Source organism: Oikopleura dioica, chromosome 1, assembly GCF_907165135.1.
Source record: "Oikopleura dioica chromosome 1, OKI2018_I68_1.0, whole genome shotgun sequence".
NCBI lineage: Eukaryota > Metazoa > Chordata > Appendicularia > Copelata > Oikopleuridae > Oikopleura > Oikopleura dioica.
Window position 1 is genome coordinate 12371281 of NC_137291.1, and position 18682 is coordinate 12389962.

The window sequence follows — 18682 nt, forward strand, 5'->3', positions numbered from 1 at the left end:
TCAAATAAACTTTCTGCTTATTGCACGACATATATTCAGAGAAGACAGGTTGACAAGTTTGAAATATGCGAAATTTTGAAACGACTAGAATGGATTTCATTATAAATTGCCTAATTGGCTCATCAGATCTTCTAGTGAAACATCGGAAGTTTGAACTGCAGGGCTCTCTTTTGAAGATTCTTCTGTCACAGCTTTTTGAGTTGATGGAGCTTGGGATGGAGTGGGAATCGGATCTTCTTCGTCTTCCTCGCACATTTCGATCTCGAAGGGATTGTCGATGACGACTTCTTCTTCTACTTCCTCGACTTTGGGCTTATAGATGATCAGTTCTTTCTCGTTGGTTTCGACCTTTTTCTGCATTTTTTTGCAAAAAGAATCGTTACAAGATGGATTTGGCTTCATCGGGTACTTCGGGAAGTGATCTACAAAGAAATCATCTACTGAAATGACACATTTTCTAACCTCTTAGGGCGTTGTATCCGAGATAAGGGCTGACTTCTCCGAAATCGAGGAGAAACTTGAGCGTGTTCTGAACCAGAAAACCAGCTACGATTCCCATCGTCGTCGGCAAACTAGCAGCGCATACACCTTCTCGCTTCAAGGTTTTCTCATCAGTTCCTTCTGCCATGATTAGCGGTGGAGCACAACCAAAGCAAGCAGTTTCTCCTGGAGAAATGAACTGAAAATGGTTTGAAAATGTCGTAGAATTTGAAATTAATCGTACCTGGATATGGCCAGAAACAGCATTCTCTGAAACGCCCGATTCAATCCACGTCTGGCCGAGCTCGTTACAAGCTTGATTGATGCTCATTCTCGCCTCGAAGTTGTCAACGCAGCTCAGTACTAAATCGACTCTTCCACCAGTCAACGATCCGTTCGTCATTTGCCCCAAGAAATGGTCAAAGTTCTCGACCAAAGTGATGTTGTAATTGTGCGTTTCAATGACGACATCGGGATTGATGTTTTCAAGCGTTTGAGCAGCCGCTGCAACTTTTGATTGACCGGATTGATGGGGCTGGAAGAAGAGGCGGTTCATGTTTGCCATTTCGACTTTGTCGTAGTCGAAGAGGATCAGTTTTCCAATGCCACAACGCGTGAGCATTTCCGCTGTGACAAAAAAGGGGTTTCATACGCATTCGAATCCTTTTCCAGAAATTATAAATGAAACACCAATCTGAGCCAACTCCGCCAACACCTACGACAATGACAGTCTTCTTTCGAATGTCCTCGTAGTTTTTCACAATGCCCATCCGCTGAAGCGCCATCAGACGAGAATAAGGATTAGAATCTTTCACTTCGGACGAGAGTTTTTCGATCTGCAATTATTTTTTATCATTTATTCTTTTTCGAGAAAAAATTACGAATCAAGTTAATATAGAGGTAGAAAAACCTTGGATCTCGCTGGAGCATTTTCTCCCACTCTTGCGATCTGTTCTTTCAATTCCTTTACTTGCTTTTGCAGACTTTCAATAAGTTCCTTATCGCTACTCATTCTTGAAGAAATTTCGATGAAGAATGCGGATTGATTTATTGAAGAAAGTATTTCCTGCAAATCAAAGAGACAATTTGTTTTTTGATAGATTTTTGTGAAGATAAATGGCAGTTGATAAATGAACTTCGGAGAAATTAAAAAAAAAAACTAAATGGCAGCTAAATTGAGTCTTTCTACTGACTGCAGAAATCGCTTTCGTCGATGACCAGGCCAGGATCGCTTCCAACCGACTCTTGAGTCTTCTAAAAAAGCGATCAAAATAAGCTCAAACAGGAGAGACTTACATTTCTTGCTTCAAGTTCGGCTTTATTCGTTTCTTCTGAGACTACAATAGTCTCTTTCGGCGTTTTGACGGGCTCATTTTTGGGATAAAGAGTCTCTTTGACGACATAAGAGACGTTCTTTTCATTTCCGACTGTCTCTACTGCAGTTGGAACAGATGTTTCTTGCTTCTTTTCTTCAACAGGAGTAGCAGCGAGGGTCTTTTCTTCCATCGTCTCGTCATCTTGCTCGATTTCTGTCTCCTCGTCTGGATCCGTGTAAAAACTAGTTACCAGAAATTCGTCTTCTTCGTGTTCCTCGACCTTCTGTTTCTTGGAAATTGGCTCGTATAATTCTTGAGCTTTGAAATCAGGGAAATGGGGGATAATGTCTGATCTTATCTTCGGCTGTTCTTTAGCAAAGGCGGACATATGCTTCTTTTTCATAGCTCGACTTTTTTCATCATCCGAGAACTCATCTTCCGACCATTCTTCCCCATTCTCAGCCCATTCTTCAGCGACGTTTTCAACACGATCTGTTTCCATCTGAAATTTAAGAATTGAAATCAAAGTGGATGAAATTTTAGGCATTTTTAGTGTTGAAGGCACGCAGGAAATAAGAAGGTAACTCAGGTGGCATTAGAAGATAAATAAACAAGAAAAAATAGGTAAAAAGTCGGTTGAAGTTTTTCACAATTATTTGAAGGTAAATTGGTGGATTTCGATTTTTCTCAGGCCTTGCCCCTGAAATGTGATAATGAAAAGATGAACCGAAAAGAAATTACACTCACGTTCGTTTTTGACGAGCAAGATCGACATTTCTAGTGATCAACTGGCCGCAAATGTGTCGTGGTCCGGGACAGCTAAATTGATAGCCAAGTTTTTTGATGGACGTATTCTCTTCGAGCACGTTTTTCAGCGTTTCTTCGAACTTTCCTGCAAGTTTTTGGCGCTGATTGGCGAACCGGATTTCGGAAAGAGTTGTATTTGCCCTGCAAAAAACAATAAGTGTTCTGAAGTTCAAAATGCCTAAACATTTGTAAACTGCAACTTACGAAAGAGCTTCGACAATAGCTAGCATTCCCTCGGTCGTGATGAAGTTTGTTTCAATGTTGAGGCTCGAAAGGGTCGAATTTTGGCAGAGGACTGCTGCCAGAGCTTGAGCGACGACATCAGTGGACTTGGTGTTGGCGATCGAGAAGGATTTTACGCTCGTGTTCGACTTTTAATCGGATAAGAATTGAAAATCTTGATAAAGCCGCTTGTGAAGGCTTATTTTTATATTAAATCGAAGCCGCCATCGGCTTCTTTGTTTTCAGTGAACATAAAAATAGAAATTGTTATCCAAGTCCTTGAGTGCTTCGCAAAATTCAACGATGGTGTCTATTTGTATATTATAAACATTGTTGAGATTGAGTTCAGTGAGCGAGCTGTCATTTTTTTTGACTTGCTCGAGAGCAGCTTCAACATCTATCGCGTTTGGTTCGTCATCGAGCGACGCCAAGGGAAGTTTGCACAAAGTGTTGTCCTTCCAACTCTCCGTACAGACCATTTGATCGCCCGCCCCTTGCGCGTCATAGTACTGCTGGTTGTTCAGCATCTTGTAGAGCCCTTGAACAGGGGTTTCCCATCTCTTTCTCTCTATTTTCATAAAAAAATGAGCAATTTTTAATAGAAATATAGCTAGTCTAGAAGAAAGTAGATTTATCTAGAATTCACAAGCTTTTTTGGTGCACTTTTGATTGAAAGTAAAAGGATGCAAGACTCTAAATTAAAAGCGTATATTATCGGGCGTTTTTGTGAAAGCGAAGACGCAGTGTGTGTAGAAAAGTGGCCGATCAGACGCCTAACTTTGCCCGAGCGTCAAATCAGAAGATGCCCACGAAATTTCAGCATGGATTTATTTCCTTGACAGAAATTTGGAAATGTATTGTATTTGAAAGAATTTTGAATAGCCTGAGTTGTGGAAACCCCGTGTGCCTAATACAGCTGCAAGGTCAGTGAGCTCCAAGTCAGTGGCATTTTCAAGTGCCTGCTTCACTTCTGGCTCCAAGTTGTCTTCAGCTGTCGCGCCGTCCTCGAGCGCGTACGGATTGTCTGACACGATCTTTTCCTTTTGCTTGAAGACTTTTCCTTTCTTCGTTCCTGAATCCTCCGTGAAATATTATTTATACAATTCTTTTCTTACCCGGAACAAATGGAACCTCTTCCTCCTTATCGGGAATTTCCAGCGCGGTTTCCTCCAACGAGTTCATCAATTTCTCCCGATCAAGTGGGCCAGTTGGCTCTTTCTTGGTATGATCTCGTTGACGATGTCCGACAGGGAGCATCGTGTTGTCCGGATCCATATCAGCGATGTCGCAAAGAAGATTTTGCAGGTCATCCTCGGCCATTTCAGCTAAGATCTTCGACTCATCGATTCCCAGGATCTTTTGCCTGAAGAAAAGATATATTTTTTATTTGAATATATATTCTCCACCGCGTCATAAACTACATGTTATGAAGAAAGTCCCTAATTATCTGATGACTCGGATCAACTAACCTTTCTGCTTCCTTTTTAGCTTCGAGGGCATCTTTATTCTCAATTTCAGCATCCGCCATCTTTTTTCTTTCCTTGTTACTGTATCTGCTCTCTATAAAAATATAGCTTGAGTTAGAGAAGTCGTGGGAAAGTTTGACAAGAGTGCTAGGTTGAAATGCGAGAGGCGAAAAGCCATGTTAATTTTTCGAAGATGAAGCAGAAAGTAAAGATTTAGGTTGAAAACAGTTTTTTTTGACTAATGGAAGATTAGGTAGACGTACTTTGATGAGTTTTTATCGTAAATGGTTGTTTTTGAAGAAGCTCAAAATGATACAGGTTAATGAAGAGTGGGAGACAAGAGTTTTATAAGTTACATGTAAGATACTATCAAGTTATGGAGTCAGGGATATCTGCAAATATATTTCGGATACGTAGAGTTGTATTTACACAAGACAGTAGTTTTTTTTCTTTGGAAGGGTAAAATTCAGAAGACAGTTTTTGATGGACAGCTCAATAGAAAATTCAAAAATTTTACTTTGTCTAGAATCAAGTCACTAGATCATTGGAGAATTTATGCGTTATGCAAGTTGAAGATGAATATTTAAAAGAAGAAACAAAAAAAGGAGCTCAAGAAAACGAATCGTAAGTCGGCTCTGCTCCCATCATCGCCGGCGAGGTGGATGGTGAACTTTTCCAGGGATCGACAATTGACCAAATGACGTTTTATTTTTCTACCTTATGATAATTAATCTGCTTCATCCTCCACGTCATCCCGATTTGCTCATGAGAATATTTTGTTCCTGGTTCGATTTCTATGAGGTCTCATGAAATTAAGGGGCTTTCGAAATTATTTTTGGATAGAACTGTAACTCAAGCGCAGCCTAGTCGATCGTCCCGCCTCGCGAGTGACGAAGGTTGAAACAGAAGATTCTGCTGAGATTGCTGAGCCGGATTCAACTAGTTTTTTATTCATATTCTGACTAAGGCGTGATAATTTTTCTACGAAGCATCTGACTTTTAGATCAACTGGCAACCTACTGAAAGATCTTGCCTGATAGAATTACAGTCACATTGAGCTAGAGCACTAGATTTTCCGACGAACTCGAACTTTAAGACTTTCAGACCTTGTGCCTTCATTTACAGAATTATAGAATATACTGAAATAATTTTCTGGTTTATTTGTGAGCTACCGGTTTCGGATATTAATCCTTCATCAGGCTAACAAGTACAATAAACATATATTCCGTTGAAAAGTAAGTTACCGTGAGGCGAGCGAAAGCACGACTGAGGTGAAAGCGAGAAAACAACAAAGATCATATCGTAACAGAAATGGCAAAAGGGGCGCCAAGAATGGATTGATGTATGCCCCTTTTACAGAAAATTGACACTTTTACTCTTGATTTGACGGTTTAAGATTGGATCTGTGAGTTTAATATGGAAAGCTTCTGAAGTTTTTCGTTCATGATAGTTATCAAGACAAGTTTCAGTTATGGAAATAAGATCAGATTGAAAAGCAAATTCACATAGAAGTGTAGCAAGAGAAGTGTTTTTTCGTTTGAATTTAGTCAAAGTGCTTGGATCACTTTTAAAGTTGTTAAATCTGTCCATAAATTTCTTACAACTTAACGAGTGTGACCTAACAGGCAAATTAGCTGAGGGTAGATCGAAATGCTCGTGGAATCTTTTCTCTAAAGGTCTCATAGTTTCTCCATGATATCTAGTGCCACAGAAGCATTTGTACTCGTAGACTACACAAGATTTCTTTCGGAAAGGGATTTCTCTTTTCAACTTAGGGTAAATAACTGATTCTAACCGAACTGTTTTCCAGGCCATGACTACTCGAAATGACGGTGTCACTTCTTTAATAATCTTTTGGATCTTTTTGCCGATTGAGTCACACCTGGTTTCTGTAAACGTAGCTTTGAAATAATGGGTCACCTCGGATTCTTTTGATTGAGATGGCTTAGTAAAGTTATTACTTCGCATGAATCTAATCTTCTCATTAACCAAATTCCTCGGGTATCCATTATCTATAAACTTTGTTTTAGTGCGCTCAAGGCCTTCGTCTAGAGCCTCGGTGCTAGTGCAAGCGTTATTGACCCGATTTATTTCTCCTGTCAGAAGTGCGATTTTTTGTGATCTTGGTGAAATATTTTCAGTAAAGTGGGGAACGCAATTTGAATTCGATGGTTTGACATAATGATAAAGATCGAGTTTATTGTTGACATATCTTATTTCACAGTCCAAAAATGGAAGCTTGTTGTCTTTCATTTTTTCGATTGTAAATGAGATATTGTCGTGTAGAAGGTTAACTTTCGAGAAGATTTCATCGACTTTATCCTTTCTACCCGTTAGTATCATATCATCAACGTAACGTCTCATGAATCGGACCTCCCCTTTTCTAATAAGCTCATCAAAAAATTCCCTTTCTATTTTGTTCATAAAGATATTACTCAGAACGGGGGAGAGTGAGCTTCCCATGCTGCATCCCGAACGTTGGACATAAAATGATTTTTTAGTGCTGAAGGCAGTAAATTTAATTAACACAGCATGTAAAAGTTGAGAAAATTTCTCTTTATTTGGAAACTCTAGTTTAGAACCATCTTTAAGGGTTTCTTCCTCAAAGTAAAGTTTTGGATTTTGGTAAAGTTTCTCAATAATATAGCTATGTATTTCTTTTACTGGAAGATTTGTGAACATGGAGGACACGTCCAGACTAAAAATCATTTCATGTTCAAGGTCGATTTTATCTTTATGGAGTAAAAAGTGATTTTTGAATTCAAGAGTATTTTTAATAGAATATTTTACCTCTCGATTTTCTAATTTCTTCAACACTTTAAGGATATACAGCTCACTGTTTTTTGTGAGTGATGATTGTGAGCCTATTATCGGTCTCAGGGGGTTCCCATCTTTGTGGAGTTTTATGGTGCCGTAGGCCCTCTTTATATTATGATGGGGCTGAAGTTGGTATTTTGTATTGTCCGAGATTTCAGTTGAATATGATTTTAAGATCTCGTTAAACTCACGCTGGTGAAGTTTAAGGGGATCTTTACCTAATCTTCGAAATTTATTATTACTGAATTCCTTATCCAATTTACGAAAATATTCATCAGTATTCATAATACAAATGTCACGTGATTTATCGACTTTCAGAAGGATTATGTGGGGATTTTGGTTAAGAAATTTATTTAACTCTTTACTTTTATTATTTGGAGTAAAGCATTTTTCAAGTTGAAAGAAGGTTTGTCCCAATTCGACTTTGGTCCTGAATATTCTAAGAGGCTCGACGCCTTTCGATTTAGCATGTTTTTCCCAGCTCGAGAAAAGTTGCTCAAAAGATATTAACAGTTTATTTATATTAGGGGATCCTCCCACTGATTGGCTAAGTCCAAATTTCAAAATGTCAAAAATATTTTCAGGAATTTGTACGTCAGAGAAATTATGGATTTTGACAGTAGGTCTATTGTCAGGAGATTTATGATAGTATTTGAGTAAGTTATTTAGTTTTTGGTATCTCTTGTTATCATCTTGTTTTTGTTCTTTTTCAATAGAGACTTGGATTTGACGAAGAATAGATTTACGCTCGTGATCTGAGTGAAAGAAATATTCGTATTGAAATTGTTGATTAAAATCATGTTCGAGAGCGGAAAGATGATTTTCGGTTTTCAAAATATCAGCTTCGACTCTTTCGAGTCTTTTCTGTAGAATTTCTGCTCGATTCCATTTTACCGTTTGAATCAGTTTCGGGTGAAGTTTTGTGTACGATGGAGGAACTCTGTGTTTCAAGCAATTGGATAAGAACTCGATGTGCTTTGCAGCCCGATGTTTCTTTCTTTGCAACCGTTGAAGGAATGTCGGAAGATTTCTCTCCATTTGTTTAGTCAGTGGTCGGTTACCATCATAGAATTATTCTCTAGTTGACCGTTGGCATTTTCTGGTTTATTTGTGAGCTACCGGTTTCGGATATTAATCCTTCATCAGGCTAACAAGTACAATAAACATATATTCCGTTGAAAAGTAAGTTACCGTGAGGCGAGCGAAAGCACGACTGAGGTGAAAGCGAGAAAACAACAAAGATCATATCGTAACAGAAATGGCAAAAGGGGCGCCAAGAATGGATTTTTGCCATTTCTGTTACGATATGATCTTTGTTGTTTTCTCGCTTTCACCTCAGTCGTGCTTTCGCTCGCCTCACGGTAACTTACTTTTCAACGGAATATATGTTTATTGTACTTGTTAGCCTGATGAAGGATTAATATCCGAAACCGGTAGCTCACAAATAAACCAGAAAATGCCAACGGTCAACTAGAGAATAATACTGAAATAAAATTGATTGACTAAAACAAACAGAACAGAATACAAAACCGGCGTCTTTTCTTCCGGCGTGAGAATTTATTTACCCAATTTGTGACTACTTTCTGACTCCTTCCTCTTGTCCAGGGGTGACTGACTTTCTTCTTCCTTGGCGCCTGACCCTGATTCCCTAATCACTCGTTTCCTTTTGAACTAATCACGCCGCAACTTAACAACTTCCCTAATTTTATGTAAAACATCACTTGCGTCGTTTTCGCGCTAATTGATAATCATAATTATTGCTCTTCCATACACGTCATTTTATTTTGTCGTTTATGTTTTATTTGTCGTCATGTTATTGGTTTTGTGTGGCCGGAAAGAGGCCGTGGCATAAGAAAAAAAAATATAATGCAACTGTAACTTTTCGAAAGACTGTAGCATTTGGTTCATAGGTTTCGAATTTTTTTTTTGAAATGTTTGTCTGTTATTTAGCTATTGTCAAATGTGTCGTATCCCATGCTGCTTCCGTTGGCGCCCGTTTGACAAACGGCCTGGGCGTTTTTCGCTGCGTACAAGTTAGCTTCTTCTTGGAATTTGCCGATATTTTTCTTGTAGCGAATTCGTTTGTTTCCGAACCAATTGGACACCTAAAAGTTAAATGAAAGTAAAGAAAAGAGTCTCTTGGCATCATCAAGAGATGAAATTCTAGTTACCTGGCTGACTGTAATGCCGCATTTTCTAGCGAGCTCTTCTTTGGCCTCTTCAGACGGATAAGGATTAGAGAGATGACTGTAGAAGTATTCGTTCAGAACTTCAGTTGCCTGCTTTGAAAAGTTTCTTCTCTTTCGCCTGAAACAAAAAAATAATAAATTTAATTTCGTTCGAATGATGTTTACAAGCTAAGCTAAACATGAAGAATCTTCTCCATGTTTTTAAAATTCTCAATAGTTTCAAACAGGCAGAATATCAGAGAAACTTTTATGGACGAATTTACAAGGAAAGGATTCTCAAAAGCAATTCTTCTGGGTTCAAGCAATCAATCAACCGACAGAGAAGATTATGCTCCTCCCGCTCAAAAAGGATTTCCGAAAACTCATCTTTGGAGAAGTTGCTCTTTGGGAGACTCTTTTCATGATTCATTCGAAATCATTTGATTCTAATAATCAAGACGCGAAATTCGACATGACAACGGTTAGAATTTTTTTTTTTGGCTGATAGCTACCAATGAAGAATTCAATATTTACCCTCTAGGGGTCTCAAAGTCAAGTCATGTGAGTGAGGCCTCACAAGACTCCCTAAAGAACCATAAAAGTATTGATATGTATCTTCTTTAACAAATGAGACTTTAGAATCTAAACTTTAGATAAGCTATCGAAAACAGACCCTTCTTCATGTTCTTGTATACAATGTATACTATACATACAGGTATATAGGTAGGTATGTTTAGAGTCTAAATTATAGAAATATATTCTAAAACAAAAGTAAATAGAAGAAAAGTGTATAGAAGAAAGCCCAAAAATAAAATTCTCGTTGCACAAGTTCAGATTCTCAGCAGCGAGCTCGGGCGCGCTCGGATGTTTCAGCCGTAGACACGGGCGCCGCAACAAGGAGGTTATAAAAAGAAAGGCATCGTGGTCAAAGGGAGTGTATTTCTCAAACAACACAAATCAAACGACTTAGAACTAATCAAACGAAGCAATAATTGATTTTGCTGAAACCAGAATTAAATATAACCGCTTCCGACTACACCCGAAAGAATTAACATAGAACTAAAGAGCGTAAAAACGAAAGAGAGAATTTTAAAGATGAACTTCGGACCAGGCGCAAATCAAGATGGGTTTTCTAATTTTGGGCACGCAATGTCCGAGGGAGGAAGCCCGCCAAGAGGTAGTTTTGGAACTCCTCCTCCAGCCGGACAGATAACCGGGCCTCCAGATTACTTTTCCGTGCTGGCTCACGCGTCAGGACGCCCAGGACTACCTCCGAGGTAAGGAATAAGAAACGCTAATTAGCTCGAATTCGACCCGATAGACGAGAAGAGATTTTCTTTTTATAGGTGTCTCTTAGTCATCCTTTGTCGCTCAAAAGAATCTGTAAAGGGGATTTGACTATCCTTTTTTCGGAAAAAATTATTAAAACCAATTCTCATTTCTTTTATCTAAAATTCTCCTCGACCCAGACAGAGTCTGATGATTACGTATAAATTAAGGACGATGGACTACATGCTCTCTCAGGAGGAATTGAGCCGCCGAAACGCCAGACGGAAGCGTAACCGAGAAGCTGCTGCTCGCTGCCGAGAGAGAAGGATTGAAACTGTCAAAGAGCTCGAAACGAAGGTCAAAAACCTTCAGAAAGAAAAAGACGAGCTCAAGAGACAAAATGAAGTGATGGCATCTGAGTTGGAAAAATGCAAATTTCAGGTAAGAAATCACGAAAAAATGAACTAGATCCAAGACAAAGATGGAAAACAATACGGATACAATTATTTAATCAGTCGATCAAATATTGAAATTATAGTCTGAATTCAATTCTTTAAGCTCAAAATGATGTCAACAAATTGGGGCCACGTGCTCGCGGACTCGCCACAATCAACAAAGAGTCTCCATTCGCCAATGACCCCAAAGGAGAGCATCCCGTGCGAGAGCTTCTCGGATCCTGGGCTCACTCCTTTGCTGGACGGACGGGTGAAATTCGAGTTTCCCGATCTGCCCGAGGAATCAACGCGAAAAGCTAGAATGACATCAACGAGCGAGTTCAACAAGTTTCTCGACGAGTTTTAGTGCTTCAATTCAACCCAGAATCGAAAAAAAAATAAGTAAAATCAAAAATCTGCCGCTTGAAAACATATTCCTTAACAATCCTTTTTATGCTTTTAATAATAACTCACCTGGCATCGAGAAATCTGCTCCTCAAAATCATAACAGCTTCACATGTGCTCTGTTTCAATTGAAGCTGGATTTGATTGAATCTCCGACTGCACAATAAATTTTAAATAAAATAGTAAAAAAGAAAGACTCTTACCTAATGATCGTGATCGTTCGTTGAATTTCTCGCTGGGAAATTGGCCGAGTTCTTGATTGCTCGCGGAGCAAGTTCTGCACGTGTTGTGTAAACTCCTGACATGCGTTGTTGTACTTCTCCAGCTCGGCGTGATAGATTGAGCGGATCTGATTCAGCTTGGCTCTGTAATCACCGTGTTCGGCAGTGTTGTCGCCAGAAGCAGCAAGTTGACCTTCGAGTTGGGCGTCCGCGTCGTTTCCGATGACGCCTTCGGATTCGAGCATTCGATCAAGTCGAAGTTGTTGGGGATCTGGAGGATCGTCCTCTGGAGGGTTTCGCTGAGAAAGGGCGGACTTTTCTTTGATTTCACAAAGCACTAGAATGAGTTTGAGACTTTGAAAACCATTGAAATCAAGGAAGACTCACCCAAGATTTCATCGTTTTTCCTTACCTTGGAATAGCGCGTTTTTCATTCTGTGCATATTCAATCTGTGTTTTCTTTCTTGCGCTTCGTCCATTCCCTGCTCAGTGTTGAGACTCATGAGATTTTGCTGTCATCTGGGATCGGAAAAAAGTTCAAATTTTATGACTAGCGGTAGTTTAGGAACTTTCACGCTGTCATTCTTCGATGCCTTTTTGAATGTCGAGTACGGAAAATAAAAAGTATTGGCGAAATGCTTTGATCTCGCGGTGGAAAATCGATCAAGTTTACCAAGTGACAGTATCAAGCCGCCACCGCCCGTAGTTGAGACCGTATTTACATCTTGTATACAGAAGTAAATACGAAGATGACGGCTGGGGATACTAAGGCCGCTCCTAAGAGTTTATTTTGTCAATCATAAAAGAAAAATGTAGAAGGCATTTTGTAGGACAGCTTCTGTTTCAAAAGTCAAGTAGCAAGCTGAATAGTGAAAAGCTCGAGATCGCTCTTGAGCCGCTCATCAAGCAATTGAGCTCTGGGCTCAATCGATCACACTAGCGCGGCTCAAATACGTTGATATCGAAAAAATGGATACTTGAAGTGGATCATTTTGCTTTGTAAAAAAGCTCGCGCGGGTACGTTTAAATTTACGACTGAGGAGATGTATTTGATGCTCCTCTGATGTGCTTGCCCAAACCATCAAATCAAATCGAGTACAATTAAGATCATAAATGGGCATTTTCCCAGTGCAGCAGTCAGAATTAAATCCGTGGGAAGAGTGGGGATATTTACCGTATTCATACGTATGGCAAGTCCAAAGACCGGGCATCGAAATTACAAGTTACGATATTTACGAGCATTGTTGCGGAAGTATTGACGGCTATATAATTAGTGCTAAGAGTGTTTTATGACAGCTATTTCCGGAGCTCATTTAGCCGAGCTTGAAGTTGATTTTTTAATGTTTTTTCAATAAGGTTTGTGGTGAGGGCGAAAAATCTGATAGGAATTAGTGTCCAGCAAGTCGTAAACCTCGCGGTTTTCTCCTAGTTTCCCTTCCCTTCGCTCAGTTGTAAAGCGCTGTCGATAATTTCAATCAAAATTCTATCAATCATAATTTGACCTCGATGGGCGGTGACAGGCGGTGAAATCATACTACTACTAAAGGCGCTTCGTTTCAACTCAAACCAGCTAGTAAATCGGGGTGTTGCTCATCATTCCTTTTTGAAGCCGAAAATTTTCTCAAAGAAAAAAAGACAGATGATGGATGTGAGCACAAGTGGCGGGTTCAATGCAGGGACAGAATTTCCAAACTGTCAAAAAACGCGGCCGAAACGCTGATAATTGATGGATTGGAAACTTGAAGTGATTTCAATCGGCCCTGTAATTGAAAAACATCTTTCAAAGACAAAACTGTGAATACTCATACTTTCCGATCCCTAACAAAACGCTTTCCAAGTTGCCACCATTTTGCATTTGCTGATTTGGATCCGCCATTTGTTGTGGCCCTTGTTGATGTGGCTGCTGATGAGGCGGCTGCTCGTAGCCCGTCGCGTAGTTTTCCTGCCCGTACGACATGTTCCCGATTTCAATGTTTTCTCCCGAATAAGCTGAAGAAGGAGCCGCTCCTCAATTTTTGATTCTCGTTAGTCTCCTTTCTCCGCTTTCTCTTTCTTCTGAAAAACAGATTTGATTAAAGATTGAGCTTATTAGCTAATGAAACGCGAACAAAACTGGCAGTTGTAGTCTTCGGTTCGTCAAAATCAGAACGAAAAGAAAAACTATACAAATTTAAATATATAAACATGCAATAATAATGAAGGGTTCTCCTTGTTGTCTTCATTTTAAAGATCGCTCCTTTTATGCATTTTCTCTATCGTTCTAGCGCAGCCAAAGTTTCAGTCGAAAAGCGTCTACTCCATTCAAATAATACTGGAACAAGCGCTCGTCACGCACAAATCCAAGCCGCTCGTAAAGCCGGAGTGCACCCAAATTCGTAATTTCCGTTTCTAGCACGACCTCGTCGCACCCTTCCGCATCCATGGCTTCTATCGCCCTTCTGAAGAAACTTTTTAGAGGATGCTTTCTAGTCAGAACCGCTTTAACCACCGTTTGTTATATACTCTCTGCATGGTACACACACTCGGTGGAGCTCTAGGTCTTGATGAAGAGCGATCTCTATATCATCTATCAAGAGTGAGAATTAGCCACAAATGAGTATAGCGCAATTGTAATTAAAAACACAGATGTTGAGTTTAAAGATTATTAGCTAATCATTGTGTCATCTAATTTTTGGGAAGGAGCTTGTTGATACTCTTGAGATATTCCCTTTTTAAATGACAAGGCACACAATGAAAGAAAGAGCCGAGTCAAGTTCAGTTTCAGGAGGAACTGTCACTGCCAGGAATTAATAGGAAAAGGGTCTACCCTCGGGGTAGCCGATCTTTTCAGTGCACCGATTAAAATGTGTCTAGCCGGGTTCGGAAAATGATTGAAGAGTTTATTGATAAGTGTTTCTTTCCAAAGATATCCTTAGCAATAATCAAATATAGATTGAATTTAGAATCATAAATTTATGTTTGAAATAGTTTTTTTTAATTACCCCGTTTATAACCCCAATTTGGAATGCTTGACATGAATGTAGAAGAGACACAAACCTTGTTGAAACGTCTCTCCCGGACAATCAAGCCTCTTTTAGGTATTCATCTCTAAGTTCCGCTAAGTGCCTTTCTTTTCAACATTTTCGGGTCCGATCACTGCGTTATTGAAAGAAGCGACGGGGCAATATTTGGTATGGTGGTGCAGCGCGCCTCTATCGCGCCCGCTGAGGTCGCAAAAAATCAAAAACCCGCATAAATTTTTTGATAAAGAAAAAACTTTCCAAATTAAAATTATCGGCGAATGAGTTAAATATTCTACTTTTTGTTTTACGACTTCCGCTGATGGTGATCATTTTGAGACCGTAAAATTGAATAAAAGTCTGTGCTTTGGTTATTTTTAGAAGTTCAACAAACCTGACTAGTTCTTTTCCGATGCCGCGTTTTCGGTAGCGCTTGTCTACAGCCAGCATTGCTTTGAGTTGGATCGAAAAAGTAAACGCTTCTTTTGTGTCAATCATATCATATCATTCATTATGAATGATTCATATGTAAGTCAACTCTCTGAAAAAAGATCCATCTATCTTACTTATCAAAATGTACCCAAAACGTCGCTACTAAGATAGGGCAGGCATTTCGCGTGGTTTGTTTGTTAGATAAAGCCGAGCGTAAACAAGTTACCCCGAATCGTATAAATATCAAATCCAGTACCTATGTATCCTCTTCTGATAATGTTCTTGTGGCGATCGAGTTTGCAGACGATTGCGCCGATTACGCTATTGTCGTTGGAGTCGCGTGCCAGGAAGCAGAGTTGGGGCCGAACATTGGGATCGAGATTTATTTAAAACATAGGGAGCTTTTGGGGTTGGGATAGTGCTAGAATTCGGGCGAAAGTTTTGGTCAGGTATTACGTCTATTTCTTTGGCAGGTTTAGAACAAAGTTAAGGGTTTGCCGCAGATGTGGGGTGTATTCAGATTAAAATCCCAAAGAAAATCTTGACGAGTCATTTTTACTCCGACACTTCAACTGTCAAGCACTGCCAGTACTCGTCATCATTGACCTTAATTTTTCGATCGACGATAATTTCACGACCCGTTAATTTGTCAATCTTTGTCACATTTCTTCCCACACTCTAATTGTCATAAATTTCCCTTGTTTTTACAGGCGCAATAAAGCGATTAAAAAGTCATTTTTTGGACCCGAAGAAGGCTGAGTTCAAATTCATGGATATTAGTGTAAAATGAATTCACGTACATTTGGGTTCTTTTGATGTAATAATCTCGATCCCTTGTCAGTTGTGAATAAAGTATCGATAAGTGTAGATGTTATATGGCTCGGAGAAGTCGACTTGAACCACGTCCATGATATCTCTAATCGGGGCATCTTTAAAATGAGATGGCTGAGCAATTATCGGTTTACAGATTTCCAGGCGGCCCACGGCCTTCTTCCTTTTTAAGCCAATTTGATACTGTATTGATTTATTGATTCCGGGGCTGAGATCTCGCACCGTTGTTCAATTACACTGTTAGCTACAGTAATGACTTGAAAGTTCCAAATTATATTTTTATGATGGCATGCTTAAAATTTTACGTAAATAGATTCAAACTCTTGCGATAACGATGTTCAATTACCCTTAAAATGCGCATTTGAAAGCGTAAGCGCCTATATTTTACATTCAAAATATATGCCCGTTTCCCTCATTTCCGTTTCGTCTTTGTACGGTGCATATTTGACTTCTTGCTTGTTTTCTGGCGGCGGAAGAACAAGGCCAGACATTCTCTGAAAAGGTCAAATTTCATCGTTTTTGAATTTTCGGAATGTCGAAGCAGTTTCTTTATCAGTTCAGAAGTTGAAGGAAAGGCTGATTGAAGTACAATTTTCTAAAAGGGCAGAGAGGCTCAATTTACATAGGAGCTCGAATTTCTAAGTCTTCTTCAATTTTCATGATTTTACTCATCAAAACGAGCTCTGCGAAAAGACCATCTGTGATGAGGATCACCGCTCCCGCGACAACAGCTAGAATTTGTATTTCGATTAGCTTTGGAAAGATTCTTTTACCGAGAGTAGCAGCAAAGTAAAAATTCGCATTTGCTGAACCAAGAACGATCCATAAATGCCACATGACTGGACAGAGCGCTAGGGAGACAACAAGGACGAGAATTCCAAAGAGTCGTCTTTTGCCGGTCGCGAAAAGTGGTAAAACTTGAAGCAATAGAGCAAAATCACTTATATATGGCTCCAGACTTCAGCTGATAAATCAAAGCTATCAAATTGTCAATGAGCCATTCCTGAGGGTCGCATATGGAGTAATTATTGAAAGTAAAGGAATCAGGTACTTGAAAACGACAGGTGTTTCGTATCGTGCGCAAAGGGGTAGTACGTAGCAGAAGGCATTTACCTGAAATTATTCTAAAAAGAAAAAAAAAAACGTCTTTTTACCTGAAGAATTTGAACGAAGAAATCTCGGAAATGGTCAAAAAGCTCGATCAACATGTACCAGGAGCAGTTCAAGCCTGGCTCATAGATCGTTAAATTGAAGATGACATTCCAATTGGAGAACATTTCTGATCCGACTGTAAACCAAACGAGGCTGCTCCAGAAAACGACGAGAAACAAATATTTCGCTTTTGCATGCAATCCTTGTTTGAGCATCAGAATTGGTACGATGAGTTGCAGTGGATACAACCGATCAGCAGAGGAAAGAACAAGGAGTAAAGATCCGATGACATCTTTATGATTGATCGAGCAATGCCAGAGACATGTCAGAACTAAAACATGCAATTGAATAAATACCCATCAGATATGCAGAAATATGTAAGTGTTATTAGTGTGCGATGGAGAAGAAAATTATTTGTTGTTATGAATGATCGAATCTAGATCGGAAGAGACCGATTAAAGCTTGAGTTCATAATTTCAATAGAGTTCGTTACGCTGGAAGGAAGTTTTCTACTTATTTATCATGTCGCTTGGTACTGGACGTGTCAATTTGAGGGAAATTAACACTCCCTCAACCAAGTAGTTAGCCTATCATTTTAGTCCAATTAGCACTTTCCTCAGCTTTTCTTTTCTCCTTCTATCTTTTCAAATTTCTCCATTCTTACTCATATTTTACATGAAAACTTACGAGCATTGGAAATGATCCCAGCACTGCATCCACCAGCTGAAAGAATCGACAAAGGGTTCAGATAGCACCACGCGAGACTAATAAAACAGTTAGGAATCAGCCTACTGACAGCGCAGATGACTGTTAAAGAGTTGTAGCGGAAAGGGAAGGACTTAAAAAAGCTGTCAGGAATATATCGAAAGCTTTCAGCATGACGTCTCTATAATTCAATCATCATATGAGGCTGCGAAATCTCTCTATAACTCAGGACAAGTGCAAAGTTAGCGCCCGAGGAGGTGATTTATTTTGGGTTAAAATCGCTTTGAGCGAAGTCGACCTAACGAGTGTCTGTCAATCTCACGCGCCTCAGGGCGTACTACACTAAAGGGAGCCAGTATTAGCTCCTCACTTACAAACAACCTAGAGAAATGAGAGATCGAATAAAATGACAATCAGAATGTTTATCAGTCACTAGATAAGCCTGAGCTTTGACCGCTATGAAGAATGGAATAAATTTACTCACATGATAATCCTCTTTTCTTCATCATTCCGTGAATCCTTCTCAATTTTATTCGATAAAACAAAGCAGGTTACAAAATCCACGATCGCGAGAAATACAACCCAGCTAAGATCATTCTGAAAATTAATCATGAAGAACTGATTCCATCATTTATCAAGTTCTACCTGGAAAATATACTTGATTGACTTGGCGATAAACGACTGATTAGCTGAATATCTTTCCTCAGAAATCTGTGCGTAGCTCTGCGAAGGAGAATTTAATTCCGGCCGATCTTGAATATCAAGGGAAAGAGTTGCGATTCGGAGGACAAGGCCGAGGGAGAAAATTCCGAGGGTTTGGAGAGAAGTACTCTTCCTTGATTCCGATTTCATTTTTGATTCTTTTTCTGAAGATTTTCATTTCAAGGATGATGTTCGAGGCAGCAAGATGTTTTAAAAGATGTGCGTTCATTGCCTCAGATGATCAAGTTTATGTAAA

The 18682-nt window shown here is 39.4% G+C and overlaps 7 protein-coding genes across 7 annotated transcripts; 1 reads left to right on the forward strand and 6 right to left on the reverse strand.

Annotated features, from left to right (window-relative positions):
* Positions 1-15: 15 nt before the first annotated feature.
* LOC145711339 (ubiquitin-like modifier-activating enzyme 5) lies at positions 16-1524 on the reverse strand. The gene is made up of 5 exons (XM_081789060.1): positions 1391-1524; positions 1169-1316; positions 725-1107; positions 463-679; positions 16-422 (listed from the first exon to the last, which is right to left on the reverse strand). Exons 1-5 carry the CDS (start codon positions 1490-1492, stop codon positions 100-102), a joined length of 1173 nt encoding a protein of 390 aa, XP_081645186.1. The 5' UTR covers positions 1493-1524; the 3' UTR covers positions 16-99.
* Positions 1525-1553: 29 nt separating this feature from the next.
* On the reverse strand, positions 1554-2343 carry LOC145711342 (uncharacterized). The gene is made up of 2 exons (XM_081789063.1): positions 1777-2343; positions 1554-1734 (listed from the first exon to the last, which is right to left on the reverse strand). Exons 1-2 carry the CDS (start codon positions 2341-2343, stop codon positions 1666-1668), a joined length of 636 nt encoding a protein of 211 aa, XP_081645189.1. The 3' UTR covers positions 1554-1665.
* Positions 2324-4433, reverse strand: LOC145711345 (tropomodulin-4-like). The gene is made up of 7 exons (XM_081789065.1): positions 4295-4433; positions 3941-4188; positions 3733-3897; positions 3077-3363; positions 2808-2974; positions 2544-2744; positions 2324-2496 (listed from the first exon to the last, which is right to left on the reverse strand). Exons 1-7 carry the CDS (start codon positions 4351-4353, stop codon positions 2484-2486), a joined length of 1140 nt encoding a protein of 379 aa, XP_081645191.1. The 5' UTR covers positions 4354-4433; the 3' UTR covers positions 2324-2483.
* A 393-nt stretch (positions 4434-4826) lies between these two features.
* LOC145711340 (homeobox protein extradenticle-like) lies at positions 4827-13664 on the reverse strand. Its single transcript, XM_081789061.1, has 7 exons — positions 13428-13664; positions 12018-12117; positions 11588-11942; positions 11454-11540; positions 9280-9415; positions 9089-9213; positions 4827-4961 (listed from the first exon to the last, which is right to left on the reverse strand). Exons 1-7 carry the CDS (start codon positions 13560-13562, stop codon positions 4901-4903), a joined length of 999 nt encoding a protein of 332 aa, XP_081645187.1. The 5' UTR covers positions 13563-13664; the 3' UTR covers positions 4827-4900.
* Positions 10163-11458, forward strand: LOC145711341 (uncharacterized). The gene is made up of 3 exons (XM_081789062.1): positions 10163-10553; positions 10776-10986; positions 11104-11458. The coding sequence occupies exons 1-3, from the start codon at positions 10372-10374 to the stop codon at positions 11344-11346; spliced, it is 636 nt and encodes a 211-aa protein (XP_081645188.1). The 5' UTR covers positions 10163-10371; the 3' UTR covers positions 11347-11458.
* A 37-nt stretch (positions 13665-13701) lies between the features above and the next one.
* On the reverse strand, positions 13702-15968 carry LOC145711344 (N-alpha-acetyltransferase 30-like). Its single transcript, XM_081789064.1, has 4 exons — positions 15875-15968; positions 15293-15399; positions 14999-15056; positions 13702-14043 (listed from the first exon to the last, which is right to left on the reverse strand). Exons 1-4 carry the CDS (start codon positions 15943-15945, stop codon positions 13866-13868), a joined length of 414 nt encoding a protein of 137 aa, XP_081645190.1. The 5' UTR covers positions 15946-15968; the 3' UTR covers positions 13702-13865.
* Positions 15969-16457: 489 nt separating this feature from the next.
* Positions 16458-18630, reverse strand: LOC145712205 (GPI-anchor transamidase component PIGU-like). The gene is made up of 7 exons (XM_081789889.1): positions 18370-18630; positions 18209-18321; positions 17707-17783; positions 17022-17350; positions 16874-16980; positions 16641-16807; positions 16458-16598 (listed from the first exon to the last, which is right to left on the reverse strand). Exons 1-7 carry the CDS (start codon positions 18574-18576, stop codon positions 16486-16488), a joined length of 1113 nt encoding a protein of 370 aa, XP_081646015.1. The 5' UTR covers positions 18577-18630; the 3' UTR covers positions 16458-16485.
* Between the last annotated feature and the right edge of the window lie 52 nt (positions 18631-18682).